This window comes from Carettochelys insculpta, chromosome 1 (assembly GCF_033958435.1).
Source record: "Carettochelys insculpta isolate YL-2023 chromosome 1, ASM3395843v1, whole genome shotgun sequence".
Lineage (NCBI taxonomy): Eukaryota > Metazoa > Chordata > Testudines > Carettochelyidae > Carettochelys > Carettochelys insculpta.
The window spans coordinates 291,793,646-291,815,137 of NC_134137.1; the positions used below are offsets into that span (position 1 = coordinate 291,793,646).

At 41.4% G+C, this 21,492-nt stretch overlaps 1 protein-coding gene across 3 annotated transcripts in view; it reads right to left on the minus strand.

Moving 5' to 3' along the window:
* The window catches only part of ELK3 (ETS transcription factor ELK3), a 56,811-nt gene that overhangs the window by 26,714 nt on the left and 8,605 nt on the right, over positions 1-21,492 (minus strand). For all 3 annotated transcript variants that reach the window (XM_075011583.1, XM_075011597.1, XM_075011588.1), the window contains one exon: positions 172-380. In XM_075011583.1, coding sequence (XP_074867684.1) covers positions 172-378 — 207 coding nt within the window. In that variant the 5' untranslated portion in view covers positions 379-380. The remainder of the gene's footprint in view (positions 1-171; positions 381-21,492) is intronic.

Sequence of the window (21,492 nt, forward strand, 5' to 3'; positions counted from 1 at the left end):
TTCTCCTGACCCCATCAACCCAGTATTCTGCAGTGGTTTACTGAATGCCAGTTAGTGGTTCTGTAGATGGTGAAAGCATCTACAGAAAAGTACACATTATTTACCTCTCTTCATTCCTCTGCATAGTCTTACTTCTGTTATCTTAATCTGCTATAGAACAATAAATTTTACCTTGTCATAATAGTATCGGAGTGCTCTGCTCAACTTGTCATAATTCATATTAGTTTTGTTTTTTCTGAGTCCCCACAGTTTGGCCACTTCTTCTGCTTTGAGTAGCTTGAATTCCCCATCATTGGATGTCCAACAGATCAGGTGCTCATGTTTCTGATCCAGTAGTAATTGCAATAGGAACTGCCACAAGGTGATTGCACTCTCCATACCTACAACGGACAAAAGACCACACCATGTGAAAGGGATTCAGCAGCACAGGTTTCTGCTCAAGGTTCATCTCAACCCTAATCTTCATGTAGGATTCATTCTACGTAGTTAAAAACAGTTTGGCAAAGGAAGGCGAGAGGCATTAAAAAACAATTCAGAGCACAAAAACCACAGAGGACTCACACTCCCCTGTCACCGTGCCAGTTGTATCTTTATCCTCCTCCCCCCTGCAATACTCTTTTGCTAAAATGCGCACAGCAGAGTGAAGGGACAACAGTAAAACCCTGTACGTGAAGTTCATCACTTAAACCCCATTTTCAGGCCCTTAGCAACTCTCATCTCAATTCCTGCATCAACCACCTTGCTCTGGGCTCCGTGTTCCTACATTGCTCCTTTATGGTCCATACACAATACGGTCTCTAAAAAACATCTTCCTTGCCCACCAATCTGGCCATGACACTTGCCTTTTTGAACAGTTTCACTGTCTCCTCCGTATCCACTGCATCATGTTCAGACTTAGCCTGGTTTGCGGTGCCCTCCATATCTCTGCCTATGTAGTCTCACTGCATCACTGTCACCTCTCCCACACAAATGACCTCGGCCTGGATACTTCACCTGCCTGCTTTTCCATCGCTAAGCTGGTTCCCACTCTCGGAATTCACTCCCAAGGTGCTACCTTCACTTCAGGAAAACCTACTGATACTGGAAGGGCCACAAGAAAAAAGTCAGAAGTTAACGTTCATTTTTCTATTTATTTAACTAAACATATGTTTGGAGGTCAGCTGACCTGCCTTACCATACTGAATCACACGACTGCAAACCCTCTCCTTCCTCACCAACCCTCTTTCTGAGCTCTTTTGTCACTGTCTTTGTCACATTATGTCTGCGCTTAGGCTGTCAGCTTTGCAAAGCAGAGACCACAGCATTTTATCTTCAGTGTACGGAGGCTAGCACACTTGGCAAGTGTAAAATAATCCCCCTCCCCCACACATACAAAGTGATTCACCTTAACAACTCCATCAGCAATGTAAGAAGTTTCCTGTTCTATTGCAGATGGAGCTAACAGCTAGGAGAAACATTTCAGAGGTGTCCTGAATCAGCTAGAAGAGTAAATCCCGTTTTTAGAAGTGGCTAGCATAGAGTAAAATTTTCAGAAGCAGCTGCGGGCTTGTCTACACAGGAACATCCATGAAAAGTGTGCAAATTAACTAAAAATGTGAATTTGAAGTGGATTAATTAAACTGCATTAAACTTCTGTCTGAATACTCTCATTCAGAAGTAGCTTTAAATCACTTCCAAAGTGACTTAAAGTAAACTGAATTACGGCCACTTTAATTCTGAATGACAGCATCATGCAGGTATTCAATGCAATTTAACTAAGCCACTTCAAATTCACACCTTAATTTAATTCATATTAATGTTCTGAGGCATCCCTGTGTAGACAGTCACTTCCCTTTATCAGATTCTGTCTTCTATTCCTTATATAGTAAGAGAAGAATTAGAACATTTCAGAAAGTCAATATTGTAATTTGTCCTACGTATGCACACATTTAAATCGAGATTCAAGATTGTTTACACTGCAGGTCAGGCTATTGTTACAATCAAAAATTGGCCTTTAAGCTAGAAAATGAATAAGCAATATTTTTCTCATTTCATTAATTTTGAAATAGGTCACCATGCAAATATTACCTCTAACCACTGGTTTACGTATCAGGGCTAGTCATTCTGGCTTTTCTTACTGCTGCACTAGGTATCCAAATAGGATAATTAGTTGCTGCCCCTAAATCAGGACAAAATAGGAGTGGTAAAGCCACTAATTCAATACTTTTTCTTAGCACTTTCTGATGTTTAATTCTGACCCTGTTTCACACATCTAATAGGGTTAGATATCTAAGAATCTCAGTATTAACAGGATAATTGGATTTTTAGGAGTACCTATTACCTACCTCTAAGTTCTACAAACTGAAAATTTTCTCAAAGCCCAAATCAGGAAGGGGTAGGTCACTGAGGTTCTATTATTATTGTACAGTGCAGCCATTGTGTTTAGCAGGCTTATGGCTCCACAGTTCTGTTTGGTGTGGCTGCCACAAGGTGGCATGAAGCTTCTAGCTATTCAACCATGTGCAACTGTATGTACCTGTATAAGCAGCTCACTGAACTATGCTTAGCTGTTCACACATACGCATCAGCGAGGTAATTAATGTTATTACTTTTAACTCACTAGAAAAACAACCCACTAGGGTCCTATGATAAACAAAATGAAACTTTGAATGAAGAATATTTTAGAACAAAATAAATAATTTATCCTTCCCTAAAGTTAATGTAATGATTCAGCTAAATATACTGTAGTGAATATCTATAGGGGTGAGGCAAAATAGAAGTGGGAACTTGCTTTGGTCTAAATCATTTCAAAGCACACACACTGAAAGGGGGTTGCCAAATCAGGCCATTTTCTTATGACTGCACAGGCTTCATTTATCCATTACATTTGGAAATTCAATTTGAACACAAAGGGCAGGAAAAAACAGCCGACAACTCCCAGATGTGCCATGTAGCTATAATATAGTCTACAAAAGAGGGCAGAGATCCACGGGGAGCCATTCCAGTCTCTTGAACAAACTGGTATTTAAGTTAAATGTAAAACACATATTTAGAGGTTAAAGGCCCAGCATTTATTCGGTAACAAACATTTTATGCAAATGTAATGTATTTTTATATAAAACATTTTATTGCCCAATACAGGGCAAGGAAAAGGGTATAAACACATACAGTGATAGTTAAAGTTACATTAAATCCTTTTAAAGGAGATACGGTCTATTGGGTAAATATTTAGCCTTTCATAATGGATTTATCCAAGACATTCTGGTTAATCATGTTACTGTTCATCTGACTCTCACATGTAATGGCTAACCCCTGAGTTAAAACAAATCAGTTTATTTTATTACATAGGGAACAAGCCCATAATCATATTGTTAAAATACATTTTATTTGGGTTTCACCACAATAAGAAACAGTATAAAGAAATGCCCTGCACTATTTCAGGTTATATCAGATGCCTCTCTGCCATGACAAGAAGCATTTGAAATCAAGACCTTTTTTGCACTTTTGGAAATTAAAAATAAATTAAAAATGTTTTCAGTAAAAACAAATTTCCCACACTGAGACGCTGAAGCCAGAATTTCAGCTGAAGAAATAAAAATGTTTAATGGGCTACAAAATCACCAACACAAATCACATATCATATGAATACAACAGTTCAGGCACAAAATGTGCATTTCTTTGGTTTTAGAGCCGGACTACATCCTCTTCATTATATCAGAGAAAAGCTTAATTTGAACCTTACATGGTTTAGAAGCGTGTTTGGCTGCCGCAGCTTTATGACCCCTCAGCTCTGACCAAGAGCTTGTGTTCTATGTGGCGTAGGTAGTGACAACTACAGCTAATATTGCCCAACAGTTTCCATTCTACAAACCTGTTTCCAGTTGCTTTTAACTTTCAGAAGTTTAAACTGGACAGGCTGAAATTCTCCATGTGGGGTGTCTGCCTCGGGCGAATTTTTTATTTGAACTTTAAATAAAATGTGACAGCTGTTTCACAGAATGTGGTTAAGGGGAAAATATATGGAGCTGTGGAAATGGAGGAAAGGAGCAGAGGGATAACAGCAGGAGAGGGGACAGGGCAGTATAAAGCTGGAAGGGAGACAGAGTCCAGAGAGTCTGTAATCTCTGTAGAATACTCCCCTGCAGAACTTGGAATAGTCTCATCATTTCTTTGCTGTGTAGCTAAGAGCTCTGAAATTCATTGGCAAAGCATGGATGTCCCTGCTCTAGTCCCAGGTTCAGCCAGAAGATAACAGCCTTTTACCTGTTACTGCGTTAGCTCAAGTAATATAAGGACTGTGCTGGGGATCTGTAGTTCCCAGTCCTGCTGTTCACCTGTTTGGGAGCATGGTTCTGTATGGTTCTATGCCTTTTTTTTTTTTCAATTTGATATTTTAAAAACTTAGGAAATTGCATCCAAAAACAATACATGAAAAGAGCATTAATGTTGTAAAACCAAGCGCCAAAACACTAGGTTAGTTAGGTGCAGACTTAATGTAGTCCTCTTGTGCACATGCATTATTGTCCTCTTTGTAATTGTATGATTCCATGCTATTTTTCCACAGGATCCCTGCCTCTCTCACTGCACAGGCTGGAATAAAGCTGTTGGCTGTCGGATACCTGACTCATTTGTTGCAGGAGCCAGAAAGCGTGTTGTGAATGAGGCAGGGAAGACAGTAAGAGAAAGGACAGTCTTGTGGTTAAGGCAGCTGAATGGTGCCCAGGAGAAATGTCGTCTGTCTTTGTCTCTGCCACAGGCTGTGTGATATTGGGCAAGTCACGTATATCAAGCACTCACAGGTGGCCATTTATCGTCTCTTCCTTATTTTCTGGCATCCAATTTGAAACACCCGATGCCTGATTTGCAGAAGTACTGAGAGCACTCACAACTGAAACTGATGTCAATGGGAGTGCTGAGCTCAACTAATGAAGTGCTATAAAAAAGGCCAGGTGCTTTGAACAATTAGGAGAGATTGGGCACCCAAAATTAGTTAACACTGCTACAATTTTTGGCTTCCATCTATGTCCCTGGCTTCCCAGGTGTGAAGTGTGGATAGTGACAGGACTTCACCTCTCAGTGGCGCTGCAAAGATGAGTTCATTAACGTTTGCAAAGAACAACAGTCGGGAGATTCTGATGATCGGCAGCCCCTTGGCAGAGAGCCAGAAGTAGCCATTAAACTGGTGGTTGCCCATTAATGAAGAGCAGGCTTGTGGGGCTACAGTAAAGGAAGGAAGTGCTGGAACATGCCATGCTGCCTCTGGCTGCAACACCTCAAATCTGCCTGCAGTCAATGCTCGGCAAATCCTAGTGCCTGATTATGATTCTGTGGCCCTGGCAGGAAGGGCTGGGATGTCTGGTACACCAACTGCAGGCAGGTTTGCAGGGCTACAACCCCAGAAGGGAGCATGACAGCTGTACAACACCTCACCCTGCACTCTCCAGACTACTTCCTGCCTTGGCTTTGAAGGTCCAGGCTTAGTACATCCATGCACTTCCTTCCCTTACTATAATCCCACTGATCTGACTGTGGAGAGGGTTTTGTATAGGAAACAGATATAGGATGTGCTGAGCATGGGCCCACAGTGTCCCAGCGGGATGCAGCACATGGAGAGCACAGAGAGTGAGGTACCATGCAGCCCCTTTGGCCACCAGCTTCCTGCTCCTTGTGGAGAGCCATCTGTCCAGCTTCTTGGCTACCCTCTCTGCAACCTACCTGGGTTCCACATCTTTCTCCCTTGGCTGCAGCCTTGACAGCTCATGCGTGGCCACAGATTGCCACAGAAAAGGTTGTCAGTGGCTCGCTTGCCTGTCACCAATAGCCAGATGAATTAACATGCGAGTCAATTGGCCCAAATCGGTTCCAGGCAGCATGGTCCTGTTTACAGATTGTTGTTATTAATGGGGTTATTATTAGGCAGAATCTAGTGTGCTGCCATGACAGCCCCACAGAAAAGCCAGAGGAAGTTACTAGAGCTGGTCAGGAATTCCCTGTCAGAACGATTTTCCTACCAAAAATGCAATGTCTAAAAATCAAAATTTTTGCTGAAAATTTTCAGTTTTCTGTCAGGAAAATCTAAATGAAATATTTCATTTGGGATTGGTTTGACCGAAATTGGAATATTTTGGTTTTAGAATGAAGCCAAAACATTTTGTTTCAAATCAGTTCAACAGAACATTATTCGGGGCCCATCCTCTCCTGTGGTCTGGACTCCCTAGAGAACTACACTTTTCCATCATGTTGTGTGGATTTCCCCTTGATTGACCTCCATGGTGTGCCATGGGCATCAGATAGCTCTGGATGCATTATGGGAGATGTAATCAAGCCAGAAAGCCTTTGCCCTCTTGAAATTAAACTCAACATTGACATTGCCAAACTCAAAATTTATCAAACTGCTTTGTTTCAAATTGTAATGATGGCAGATGATGGCATCAGGCTCCCTAATTACCACTCCTACAAGGCAATGAGCTTCTATGGGGCAATGTAGTTTAATGCAGAATTAATATGAATGTTTAGTTTCATGTCAAATTGGGGAGTCATTTTTGTTTTGATATTTCTGAATCAAATTTTTTGAAAACTTCCATTCTACAAAAACTTCAAAATTTCACATTTTGTCCCAATTTTGGAGAAAAACAAATGCTGAACTATCAGAATTTCCTCCGGGAATTCCTAGTTTTGCTCAGCAAACCTAGAAAATACTTTTTCTTATTCAGTCCCAGGTTTGAATAGTGTTGAATAAACAATCCCTGAGAACACACAATGAATAACGAGTATAGTACAAGCAATGTCAGCAGACCAAGCAAAATGATTATTCCCCTGTATTTGGCACTGGTGAAGCCACATCTGGGTTACTGCATTCTGTTTTGGGGGGCCCCCCTCATTACAGAAAGGATGTGGACAGAGTGTCCAGCAGACAGCAACAAAAAGGATTGGCTTTCGTTGGCAAAGGCCAACTTCATCAGATGCATCTGACGAAGTGGGTCTTTACCCACAAACACTTACCCTCCAATAAATCTATTGGTTTATAAGGTGGCACAGGACTTCTCGTTGTTTTTACGGATACAGACTAACACAGATACCTCTCTGATAAAAATGATTAGGAGAACAGGGCACATGACTTATGAGGAAACTGGGCTTATTTAGCCTCCAGAAGACCAAGGGGGAATTTGATAGGAGCCATCAGCTACCAGAAGGACAGATCTAGAGAGGACACAGAGAGGCTATTCTCAGTGGTGACCGATGACACAACAAGGAGTAATGGTCTCAAGTGGCAGTGTGGGAGTTCAAGGTGTGATATTAGGAAAAACTATTGCACTAGGAGACTGGTGAAGCACTGTAATTGGTTGCCTAGAGAGGTGGTGGAATCTCCATTCTTAGTGATTTTTAAGGCCCAGATAAACAATACCAGGGCTGGGATGATTTAGTTGGTGTTGGTCTTGCTTTGAGCAGGGGTTAGACTACCAGATACTCCCCTGAGGTCTCTTTCAACCCTAATACTCTATGATTCCATGAGAATGGAATACTGACATCTAATTGTTCAGTGCACAATGTCATCCTCTGCACTGGAAAATCTGCACTGGAAAATCATGGGAGACAGGAGAGATTCCAGAAGACTGGAAAAGGGCAAATAGAGTGCCCATCTATAAAAAGGGAAATAAGAATAACCCAGGAAACTACAGGCCAGTCAGCTTAACTTCAGTGCCAGGAAAGATAATGGAGCAGGTAATTAAAGAAATCATCTGCAAGCACTTGGAAGGTGGTAAGGTAATAGGAAACAACAAGCATGGATTTGTAAAGAATAAATCTTGTCAAACTAATCTGATAGCTTTCTTTGATAGGATAACAAGCCTTGTGGATAGGGGAGAAGCGGTAGATGTGGTCTACCTAGACTTTAGTAAAGCATTTGACATGGTCTCTCATGACATTCTTATCAAAAAACTAGGCAAATACAATTTAGATGAGGCTACTATAAGGTGGGTGCATAACTGCCTGGATAACCGTACCCAGAGAGTAGCTCTTAATGGTTCTCAATCCTGCTGGAAAAGTATAACAAGTGGGGTTCCACAGGGGTCTGTGTTAGGACCGGTTCTGTTCAATGTCTTCATCAATGATTTAGATATTGGCATAGAAAGTACAATTATTAAGTTTGCAGATGATACCAAGTTGGGAGGGGTTGCGACTACTTTGGAGGATAGGGTCATAATTCAAAATGATCTGGATAAATTGGAGAAATGGTCTGAGGTCAACAGGCTGCAGTTTAATAAGGACAAATGCAAAGTGCTCCACTTAGGAAGGAACAATCAGTTTCACACATACAGAATGGGGAGAGACTGTCTAGGAACGACTACAGCAGAAAGGGATCTAGGGGTTATAGTGGACCACAAGCTAAATATGAGTTAACAGTGTGATGCTGTTGCAAAAAAAGCAAACATGACTCTGGGATGCATTAACAGGTGTGCTGTGAACAAGACACAAGAAGTCATTCTTCTGCTCTACTCTGTGCTGGTTAGGCCTCAGCTGGAGTATTGCGTCCAGTTCTGGGCACCACAATTCACGAAAGATATGGAGAAACTAGAGAGGGTCCAGAAAAGAGCGACAAGAATGATTAAAGGTCTAGAGAACGTGACCTACGAAAAAAGGTTGAAAGAATTGGGCTTGTTTAATTTGGAAAAGAGAAGATTGAGGGGAGACATGATAGCGGTTTTCAGGTATCTAAAAGGGAGTCATAAGGAGGAAGGAGAGAACTTGTTCTTCTTGGCCTCTGAGGATAGAACAAGAGGCAACGGGCTTAAACTGCAGCAAGGGAGGTTTAGGTTGAACATTAGGAAAAAGTTCCTAACTGTCAGGGCGGTCAAATAGTGGAATAAGTTGCCAAGGGAGGTTATGGAATCTCCATCACTGGAGATATTTAAGAACAGGTTAGATAGATGTCTATCAGGGATGGTTTAGATAGTACTTGATCCTGCCATTGGGGCAGGGGGCTGGACTCGATAGCCTCTTGAGGTCCCTTCCAATCCTAGTGTTCTGTGATTCTATGATTCTATGATGAGACAGGGCTCTGGAAAAAAATGTATGTGATCAAATAATTAAAAAATGTATTATAATGCATATGCACAAGAGAACTGAATAAAGGTTTTAGAGGTAACCTTAATTATGGCATTCCTAATGTTTGAGTGTTTGATTTTTACAACCTTAATGTTCTTTACTTGTAGGGATTTTTGATATGGTATATATGGGGATGCGACATTCCCCCCCGCAGTGATTCAGAACTATGCGGTTGAGCTGAAGAGCCTATTAAATTTTTCCCAATGAACACTATCTCCATTCCTATAAACAATTAATGGTATAATAACTGGTTGCCAAAAAATTATACTTGGAAATAGAACATTTTATGGCACAGGAATAATCTTCATAAAACAGAGATCCACACACTTCTCTAGCAACTATCGCCATTTACCGGACAAACCAAATGAGAAATGAATTGGTCCCTGGCCCTGAGACCCGAATCGCTGGCACCACTAACATAGCAAGGAGGAGCCTAGAATACCAATGCTGACACTAGCTACGTACCAGAGATTGGGAACCCACTTGAGAGTGCACAGATAGGACCTTGATAATCATTATGAAAGATGCCCATCCAAATGTCCATTCCAAGAAATGCTCAGAAGATATGATAGCTATTATTATATATTTAAACATACACCAGCGCCACCTCCTCTACTGTGCTATGTTACCATTGTGCATTCAGAACCGTTTATACTAATTCCCAGACAATCATGTATATAAATTGGAGGTAAGACTGTGAGTACGTATTTTGAGGGTAAAAGAATAAAACGAAACAAGAACAAACACCCCACCTTAGAAGAATGTTGTTATGAAAAAACAACCATTAGAAACACAGGAAGTTTGGAGTTAAGGCTAAATTCAGCCGTCACCTTGTCTTTGCTTACATGTTAATGACAAGAAATTGGAGGCAAAAAGTAGTATACTATGAAGCAATATGAAGCTCTGGAATGGGGGAGCTAGAAACTCCAGAGAGTAATTAGGAGGCAGACAGCAGGAAACCTTGTCAGGATTGCCAACTGTCAGTACATTTATGGACAGTTAGTTAAAAAAAAATCTGTCTGTAAAATCCTTAAAAATCCTCCTGTCTGTAAAACACGCCAGTAAAAAAGCACTAAGGTTCCGCCCCCCACCCCAGCCCCAAAGCAAGCTCCATGCTATGGGGCAGCTCCAGGAAATCTGCAATTCCTGGGACAGGAGCAGAGAGGGGAGAATTCCTTGGGGGCGAGTTCCCTCCAGTCTGCTGCTGGCTGGTGGGGGCCGCTCTTTGCCACCTCCAGTGACTGGCTTTGAACACTCTGGCATCAGTAACCACCTTGCACAAGCTGCCTCCTCTCGCTCCTTCCGCAGCCAGCCCTTCACGTAATCTTTTCAGCCTCTGCCATTCCGAGAGGTGCAGTAGATAAGACCGGAGGAAATGTCTATTTTCCTCATCCCCTTTTGAATGCTGCCTCGTGCCCAAAAGGGTCCCTTGTTTTATGTGTGCCAGTCCGCTGCCTCACACCCAGAGGCTCTCAGAACTTGGAGGATACCGATGCAGCTAGTAAGTAGGTTAAACGAGCATAATAACATTGCTGCTGTGATGTGTGAATAAAAAACATTAAATATGGTTCCCTGCTGTCCTATCTTTACATTATATAAAAATGTGTCCACAGAAAAGTTTGGTCGTCAGAACTTTTTTTTTCCCCTGTAGTGGCCATAAAAATAATTTTCACCAGCTGGAAATCCTGAACCCTGGGCTGTTTAGGAGCACTCCACTCCACAGTCCCTGCTTTCACAACTGATTTACCTAATCTGGCCCCTAATTTCAGGTTCTCCTGGTTTTTCTAGGCTCCATGCCTTGATTTTTTTTCCTTCAGCTCTCAGGTTTGCCTCTCTGTGGATTTTCTGAGGCAGAAGGAGCTGCTACAGATCTTAGTTACTGACAAGGAACTCATGTAAACTTTAAAGTCCATAGACATGGTTCTGCGTATCCACCAAGGTCAAGAGCAGCTCCTATTGACTTTATAAAGTCCACAGAGGTCTGGGACTGGAAACAAATATGAAGATATGGAAATCACACAAACAGGTTAGTCAGGGAGGTTGACTGGGAAACCACCGGGGCTGCAGAGTCTATCAGACTATGTGTAGATTACAGCGATTTAGCAACAGAAGTGTTTGTTGGAAGATATCTTCCTACAAAACTTCTGTCGACAGATTGCGGCCAAACTGCCAAGCAGATTACAAAAGCGACCCACTCTGCCGACATAGAGCAGCCAGACTGCCCAGCCACTCTCTCGACAAAACGCCCAGCTGGAAGTACAGGAGATGGGGCCGCCCGGTGTCCCAAAAGCCCTGTCTGTTGACAGAGGACCACCCCGGAACGTCCACACTGGCTTTTTGTCGACAGAGGAGTTATGCCTCATGGGGAGCAGGATAAGACTGTCAACAAAAGTGCTGCATTCTGTCGACTTACTGTCAACAGAACACTTTGGGAATCTGGACAGTCCTGGGGTTTTGTCAAAAAAATACAGGGTTTTGCTGACAAAACCCTCCAGTGTAGACATAGCCTCAGAGGTCAGTTAAGTCTGCAGAGCTTGGAATGGTCAGTGGTCAAATGCGCACATGAAAAGGATTAAAACACAAGCCTTGCCAGAGCAAGGAAAATAATTTAATTTCATTAAATATGTTAAGAAACGACCCACTCCTTTTGCAATTAGAGCAGCTGCAAAACATACAACTACTACACAAACCCTCTCTCCCCGTCATCCCTCTCATGCAGGCACGTGCATTTATGTCTCATACAGGAAAGTACTTGTTTTGCAGGCACAAGCATTTCTCTTTAAACAGATGTCTGTCGTCTTTTCAATTCGTCTGGAAAGTGAGTGTGTATTTTTGTGTGTTTATTGCCTTTGTATCCTAATTCTGGCTAAGAGCACGATTCTCTCAGCAGAATGACGTTGTGCATTCTTAGATCTCTCGTTCACGTTAGCATTCAGCTTCCTCTATTTCTGCAGGTTACAGGCAGGAAACTGGAAAACGGGCCACAGGAAACCTGGCCTCCTACATCTGTCCCAGTTTGTAATCGCAGCTCTGGTTTTATTTTGCTAAGTGTCTCAGGTTTGTTTTAACCCTTGAGATGATGACTGCATTTGCTGGTAAAAGAACATGACTATTCTGCAGTTAAATTACCTTATTTTGATGGCTTTTTTAAATGTAGACAGTGGATAAAAGAAACAATGAGAGAGCTGTGTAATTTGTTTAAACATGACAGTGTCTAGTAGGAAAAAAGTAAGTAGGTTAAACAAGCATTATGCATTATGCAAATTTAAAAAGAATTCATTTTTCACTGACATGACCAAAATCATTCAATTTATTGCAGCTAATACTCAGGGCTTAAAATAAATGAGTATTTTAAGAGAAAGACACCAGAAAATATAATTTCTAGCTTATTTATCTTACCTATTTATATTTTCAATTTATAAACCTAGTGTATAGTGAACATCTTTTGAAAGTGAACAACTTTCAGCTGCTTTGCCTACGCTAGTTTTTTTACAGTTTTTTTTTTACAGTTGAATTGTGAACATAGGAAAGAAGGAAAATTAATGTTAATAATATCAATAGCAATAGTTTCAGGTTTATTTGTCTTACATGTGACTCTGGATGCAAATTTGAGCTGATGTTGATTTTGAGAGAGGCTGTGTTTCCACCGTAATTAGCAAAATAATTAATTTTTTCCTTGATATTGGTTTGCACTACAACCAACAGATCATAAGAGGTTAAGGAAAATGGCAAGTACTATTCACATGGCTGCCATAAGAAAATTTTAAAAGACCAAGGAGGCAAAAGTCTGAGTCAGTCTTCAAATTATATTTCTCAAGTTATGTTTCAAGGATGACAAATAGGATGTGGTTGATGAAAAGTTAGCATTTCTGCCAAAATGAAGAAAAAAACAAATATCAGTTTGTTTACTTAGAAAACTTTGTCAAATATTCAGCCAAGGAAATCTTACTACTAATTTTACTGACCTTGAAAAACAAGCTTGCAAGTAAATGTGTACATATACATATATTAACTTGATGAAGAACTTTCTCTGGTAAATGCCAACAGAACTAATTTGTGCTGCAGTACATACCCACAGGACTTAGGGTACTTTTTGTACACAATATAGAGTGTTGGTAAATTTTCCATCACCAGCAACTGGAACATTTCCTGATAGAGCATCCTCACAGTTTTGCTATTGTTTTGAAATTGCAAAAACTTTCTAAATCAGGACTTCCTCCTATTATATTTTAAAGGCGTCTTTCTGGGAAATGCAGATTCAAGTCAAAAGGTAGGAATTCCTGCAGCACCACCCAGTGGAAACATTAGAAAAAGTTAAAGATTGACCAAACAGAAGTTCTGAGATGGCTTCAGAGGAGCAGTAATAGTGCCACACAATAAAGCTGTTTTAAGACACACAGAGCTTTGTTGCCTAGAGTGCTTAGTGTAGTATCTCATGAGATAAGCATGCTTCACCACTCAAGTATAATTAACTAAACATTTTGAGCACTATACAGTTTAACAGACCACAACAATTAAAACAGCGGAAAACAGACTACAGCAATGGCAAATACCTTATTAAAAGGCAAAACAAATCTACATAACTAAAAAGGTAGGACACAAACATGGGGCAAGAGCAGTTGCTGAAGAAAAACTCCTCTGACAAAGCAACACCTTCAAAAGATTTTAGAAGCAGAGAGGATGGACTGAGACAGATGTCTATGAGTTCTAAAGCTTGTAAGTTTCTACAGCAAAAAGGCTTGGTCCCTTTCCACACTGAGGTATGATGACCGAACCCTGGCAATGTGACTGGCTTCAGAGGGGAGACCCCCAAAAGGATAAGACCCAAGAAGTAGCCTTAACAAGAATGGAATACAAAGAATGTCGCCTTTTCCTCCCTGTTACGGGCTTTAATGAACGTGTTTAACTATTTCTAAGGCTAACCCATAAACAGAAGTGCATAAATCTATAATGGTTCCAAACATTCACCTTGGGAGAGATGTAAAATGAATACAGACTCTTTACATTTCCCTCATCTGCTCATATGGTGTACATCTGTGGCATGTTGGCAATGCACTAAGTTTCAGTTCAAGGGACTTCCAGGTTCAAAGACAGCGCTGCATCTTTATTCTCCCCATATGAATTTATTACATTTTTGCCTACGTCAGTGAGACTCAGTTATTATTATTTTCCTCCGTTACATGAAATATTTTAAAGTCTCCATTTTAAATGTTGAAAATAATATAAGTGCAAGTGGGGAAAGAACTAGATAAAGGCACAGTCGTGTAACTGCCATGTATTTAGATATTTTTGCAGGTCTAGATGCTACTTCTGAGGAGTTTATTCAACATATCCACCAATGATTACTTCCATAGTAAATGTGACTTCTTTACTGGTAAGCTTGTATTTTAACTAGGATTTAAAAGCTTCCAATTCTGTGACAGAGTACTGAAACAGAAGCTTTTATAACTGATACTGATGACTACAATGACTAAATTCATTTTTAATAAGTGTGTAATTACTGTAAAGGTTCCCTGGATATTTACTGCTATTTTTGTATGTTGTTTATTTTAATTTTTAAACCAAGCTTCCACTGTTACCTGATTTGTCTTTTACTAGAATATTGGGAAAACTAACAGGTCTCTTAATACAGTGGATAGAAAAGTATATAGCCAAAAGGAAAGAGATTGCAAGTCTAGTAATTTAGTTTTCGCTCAAGTTTGAAGGGGAGATTGAGACTTGAAACAAGTGAAGTGATGGCAACGTATATTAGTAGACATGTGAATTTTCCATATTAGTTGGTTTAAGAAGGATGAATAATTAAATTTTAAGTAACACAAGCAGGTTACCTGGGTGCTTACACATTGCACTGGGACTCAGTCATATGATTTGACTAAAAACGGCATGGTGAGATTCTGTAAAAAGCAATCTGTGTACATATATAAAGATTTGCATACACAGAGTCTCCTAATAAGAAAGCTAATGTTCCTGTGCTAGCTGTTACAGACTAATCCCAAATCCTGAATGGGAGAGCGGTTACTCACAGGATAGTCAAGACCCACAGTTGCTGCCTCCCACAGAATTAGTCCTGTGACTAACTGCTCACCAGAATGAGTAATGGGTTCGCAATCTAGCCCTAACTTTAGAACCACTGGTATGTATCCCCATGTATCTCATATGCCAAGATTATTAGTTTCCTCCTTTTCTCGGATGCAAAACTGATCCATAAAAATTCTGTTATGCCAGAAGCCTTCCAGGTTATGGTTTGCTCTAGTGTTAACACTGGAACCTAATGAAATAGATTCAATCTATCTTTTAGTTTGTACCGTTTTTCACACAGCTAGTATGCCGATGAGACAGGTATCACCCAGCATTTTGTCTCTCACTTCATTCATTAATGTAAGCACTAAAAGAACACTACAATAGCTAATGAGCTATAATTTGAAGGTTAAGGTGCATGTGCTTTAAATAATAAATTATCAAATCTGGTCACAGTCTGCCAGCTTTGGTAATATCCTGTGTACTTAAATTAATTCCCATGGGGAAAGGAGCAGCACTTAAATTTTTGCCACAAACTTCACTATTTAATATGTTAGTATCTCTGCTGTTGCTCAGGGGACACAGCAATAATTACTTTTGTTCTATGTACTCCATCATGGAGGAGGTATTAAGTCACTTTCATCAGATAAGGTCCTCAGACTGTAGCTATTATCCTCAGGCCTCACCATGCTGTGTAGCAAAGTGGGACCCTTAAACTTTCCCAGTCTTGGAGGTGACCAAGGATCTATCTGTCAAAAACAAATCATGACTGGGGATCAGTTCAGCCACTGTTGTATATTAGAGGAGCCTAGGGCTTCTCTACATTGCAAACAGCTTTAACCTTCATGGTGCTTGCAGCAAACAAACATCACTGGAATGAAGCAGTGCTGTAATTAGGCTCCCTACACCAGCCTTCTTCCACTGAAGGATTCCCTGCAACTGACCATTCAGATCGGCTTTATGTCTACTCTGAGTCACCAAAGCAGGATAAAGCAATTTTCATGAAGGACTAGATCTGACCTGTGTATCTAAAGTAGGGGTCAGCAACTTTTCCAAGGAGAGTGAGGAAATTTGACATTTTCACCTCTACATATGGTCTGAGTGCCAGTGACACTTTTTAAAGCCACTAATAGTCCTACTTACAACAGCTTCATTAATAAATAAAATAAGAGGCAGAACTTTACTGTTTAGGTGGTGTTGGTAGCATTAGCTGGTCTTTAGTTAATCCACAGGTGGCATGGCTTTGAGCAAGCTCCGGCTGCATGAGGGAAATGGAGGAGGGGCTGAATGCGTCTCACGTGCCAATGACAATCGGCTCATGTGCCACTCTTGGCACTGTGTCAGGGGTTACTGACCCCTGATCCAGAAGATCAACCTGAATTCTGATCTCAGTTAAACTAGTGTAATATGAAACAACTCCTCTGAAGTCAGGGAGTTTTTCCAGGCTACACTAATGTAACTGAGATCAGAATTTGTCTCTCCCTATTATATACTTTCTAATATTATTCTTTTTTTGTGGTAATACTCTTATGTTTTGCTTGGAAAAGTTGACTGAAGTGCTTAGATTGTAAACTTGTGGTATCTGTTTGCACTAGTACAAAGGAGACCTCTGAACAACACTGCAATATAAATTGTTTAGTACTTATAATATGTACCAGGAGCTTTCTCAGAAAGCCCAGGCTGAAATTAACTCTATTTGTACAGAACATACTGATGATAAAGGGATATATGGAAATATTACAATGAAATGCTGCCACCAGAGAAATAGATGTTGGAGGAGAAATCTGTTCTGTGGATCTATTAGCTTGTCAGTTTCACAAAGCTAGGAGGGTAAAACTTTTACAAAAACATATTTAAATAATTCTAACAAATCTTCTAAGTCGATGATTGTGTGAATGTAAAAACACTAGGTTTTTACACAAATTCCTATTTATGTTTTATGGCCAGTGTTTTCAAGAAAAGCTTTACCTTGCATAAAGGTATTTTACACAGAGGTAATACTTAGAGCACCTTGTAAGTTAACACCAAGCAAGCCCTTTATACACGTTAAAAATTATTTTCAAAATTGAAAATCATGTGCTTAGGGAGACAGTGACAATGACTCATTATTTGACTCACATAATAGCATTTTTGTTAGCAGCAAACACTGTGGTGTGTTTAACAATAAATGAAAGAAACATTTTAGAGGGGCAGCATACGACCTGTAATATGGAATTTGTGATGGGTGAGAAACACAGGATTTCTCTGCTATTACCTTGGAAGCAGGGATTCTAATAAACCTGAGGTATGCCATTAAGATAAAAGTGAATTAGAACATATTTCAACCCTCCCCTTCCAGCTCCCGAAAATGAGACATTATGTGTAGACAGCACAAACCAAAGTGGAAGTGATTCTGTTCAGTGAGCCAGACCTGGGCAACGTTCACCGCATGCCATGAAGTTGCCATACATATCCTGGCACAATATAAGCTGTTGAAATGGGACTGTGACACATCAGGAAGACCCTTGGCCTCTGTAGGGCACAGCCAGGCATGGGAGTGTCAGAAGGTACTCTGGTCCCACTGAAGGCTGCACTGCCAAAGCATTTTACCATGTGCTCAACTTAAATCATGTTACTGTCCAATGACGGTAACAAGAGTACTCACATATTCAAAGTTAAATAGATGGTCAAACACTTTGCAGGATCAGGGCTTAACAGTTGCGAAAGGATCTGTGGCCTGAAGAAGGGTTCCTTCTCCCTCATCTCTCGAACGGAGTTAGCCAGCTGGTACACATCTCTGGGGCACTTCAAATTTACTGCTATTGAATAAATCTGGGGGGAGCCTGCTGGGAGTTTGCCATTGAGTTTGGTAGGACACTGCCACTGGTTGCTGTGTTTGCTGTAATGTGAAATCTTAGGCTTAGTTGTTGACTGTCCTGGCTAGGCTGCCCTGCAGTTAGGTAAGTTAGCACCTTCTTTCCAACAGAGCACTTTGAAGTGAGAGCAGGGCTAGGCCAGCAAAAAGAGGTGGCCAACAGAGAGGTTGAGTCACCCATCCAAGTTGTGTTTGGGGCCCAGGCAGGCTGTAAAAAGCACACATGCTCCCAGTGGCTGGTGAGACGAAGGCAGCTTCAAGACTAAGGGAGTTCACTAGCTGAGGAAGGCAGGGCCCCATGTTTGTTGTTCCCTGTTTCCTTAGTTTGGAGGAACTCTAAAACAGTGGTTCTCAATCGGACTTAGGCGATGTGTGAGGGTGTATAGGGGGACACGCACACACTCACTGTCAGAACTGCTTCCAGTTAGTGTGGGGACCTAGCCTGGAGCACTGCAGCGTGAGCTCCCTGGCTTGTGTTACTCCTAGGCCATGCTGCTTGTGTGGGAAGGGTGGAGCAGGGGAAAGACACTGCCCAGCATGCAGTGGAGGTGGCAGATGGAGGCAGGGCGGGCCAGAGGAGAGGTGGAAGGGACATGGATGGGGAAGGGCTGGTGCATGGGAAGAGCAGGGGAGAGGAGAGGACAAGCCAAGGGCATGTGGCCAGTGCCCACCTGCTATCACTGCACCAATTGCCTCTGCAACCAGGGGGGTGTGTACTCATGACATCAACTCATCTAGCTATTTGCCTAATTTTACAACAGGCTCCATAAAAAGCACAAGCAAAGTCAGCACACACTAAAACTTCATACAGACGAAATGGCAAAGTATGGACTTGTTCAGTAATAAAAAAAGCGGCCATGCAGCACTTTAAAGACTAACAAAAAAACTTATTCGGTCATGAGCTTTTGTAGGACAGACCCACTTTTTCAGACCTATAGACTTACCAGAACTGTTTTGTAGGCAAGTAGTTTTTAAGTGAGGTGAAACTTGGGGAGTATACAAGACATCAGATTCCTGAAAGGAACACAAGAGGCTGGAAAGGCTGAGAACTATTGCTCTACCAGAAAGAACCTGCGATGGGAGGAAAACAGCCTGTCACCAGCACCACCACCTGCTCTCTCTCTCCTTCCATCTGTTGGGTCCCTGCAGACAAAACCAGCCAGAGGCAATGACCCAGTGGGAGAGATGTCTGTTGGTGGAGTCCCTCGGAAAGCAGGAAGACAAGATGCAGAAGGAGGTGTCTCATCAGTGTATCATCCAGGAATGTAAGAAGTTCGTCAACAGAACTCACTTGGAAAGATCTAGGATGGAGGCTATTCGCCAACCACAGATGACTATATCAGCACCAGAGGAAGAATTAAAACCAGCGGCTCTACAGGGAGGAGACTCGCTACTGAGCACTTCGGGCAACAGAAAGTGCTCCATCCCCCTCCCTCATCTCCCATCCTGTGAGGTGAAGGAACTGCATTTTGTATTGGCAGCAGGACACAAGAAGCACACCTCAGTGGCTGAGAAGTAGAGCCACCTGCTCCCAAAGCTGGGAAGCTCACAGCCACCACATTCAGGAAGAGGATGCATAGGGAGCTGACAGTTAGGGACTCCCTTTTGAAGGAGACAGAAGTATACACCTGCTGACCTGATGTGGTTGCTGGGAAGATGTGCTGCTTGTGGGCAGCCCACATATGAGAAGTTACAGAAAGATTGCTGAGGTTCATCCACCCCTACGACCACTACCCTGTGTTACTCAGCCACACGAGCACTAACGATACTGCACAAAGTTCCAGGAGCAAGTGTAAAGGCACACAGGTTGTGTTCTCATCCATCCTCCTGGTGGAGGATAAAGGCCAAGGAAGGGACCTGCACATCCTAAAGATGAACGCACATCTGTACCAATGGCTTTGGCTTCCTCAACTCTGGGATGCTGTCCGGGGAAGAGGGCCTGCTGGGATGACATGAGATTCACATGACCAAGAAAGGGAAGATCATCTTCACACACAGATTCACCGATCAAGTCGGGGGGGGGGGAGGGACACTTTAAACTAGGATTAAAGGGTACATGGAGCAAAAGCTGACAGGTAAACCTAAACAAAAGGTGACCATAATGGAAGGTTAGATGTGAGAAAAGGGAACATAGAGATTGAGAATCACAGAATCCTAGAGCTGGAAAAGACTTCAGGAGGTCATCAAGTCCAGCCTCCTGCCCACAGCAGGATCAACTCTACCTAAATCATCCCAGCCAGGATTTCGTCAAGCTGGGACTTAAAAACCTCAAGGGATGGAGATCCCACCTCCTCTCTAGGTAACACATTCCAGTGTTTCACCACCCTCCTAGTGAAACAGTTTTTCCTAAAGTCCAACCTAGACTCCCCACACTATAACCTGAGATCATGGCACTAGGGTCAGAGGCAAAAAAAAGAGGGAAATCAGCAAAGGAATTTCCTCAATTTCTTAGATGAACAAGTGGAAGGAAAATAAACAGTAAGAACTGGAAATATTAGTATATATGCTAAATAATGACTAAATTGCTGACAGAGATGGGGGCAGGAGGAATAAGTCCCATGGCTGAAATATTGTTATAATGGGATATAGCTTGTTCAGCAAGAACAGGTAGGATAAAAAGGGAGGAAGCGTTACACTATACATCAAGAACATAAGCTGGTACAGAGGTGCAGATGGAGATGAGAGGTAACGAACTGATGTTTCTGGGTAAAGATGAAAGAGGTAAAAAGCAGGCATGACATCATAATGGAAAGTCTACTAAAGACCACCAATTAACAGAAATATCCAAAACACAAGATCCAGTAATAATGGGGGAGAGAGGCTTTAACTACCGAGGCATCTGTTAGAAAAGAAATATAGCAAAATGGATGCGTTCCAATATGTTATTTGACTGTATTGGGACAAATTTTTGTTTCAGAAAGTGGAAGAAGTAACATGATTCTGACCAGGAGGAAGGAACTGGTAGAAAATTTGGAGTGAAAGGGGCCATGAAATGATATATTTCATGATAATAAGAAAAGGCAGGTGTGCGAACAGCAAAATAAGGACAATAGACTTTTTAAAAAGCAGATTTTAACAGACTCAGAACTAGTAGGTAAGGTCCCATGGGTAGAAAATCTAAGAGAAAACAAACTTGATAAGAGCTGGCAGCTGCTCATTGAGATAATATTAAAAGCAAAACCACAAACTATCCTGATGCAAAGGAAAGATATGAAGAATTGGAAGAGACAATATGGCTGTAACATGAGCTCTTTAATGACCTGAAAATCAGAAAGGAACCCTAAAAAAAAGAAAAAAAAAAGTGGAAACAGAGGAATGGCTGGGGGTAATGTAAAAAAAAAGAAAAAGGACAAGTACATAGGGACAAAATCACAAAGACAAAGGCATAAAACAAATAACATTTATCAAAGAACAAAAAAGCCAATAAGAAAAGGTTCTTTAAATACATTAGGAGCAACAGAAAGACAAAGGAAAGCGTAAGTCCTCTACTTAGCAGAAAAGAGAGGTAGTAGCTGATGATATCAGGATGGCTGAGA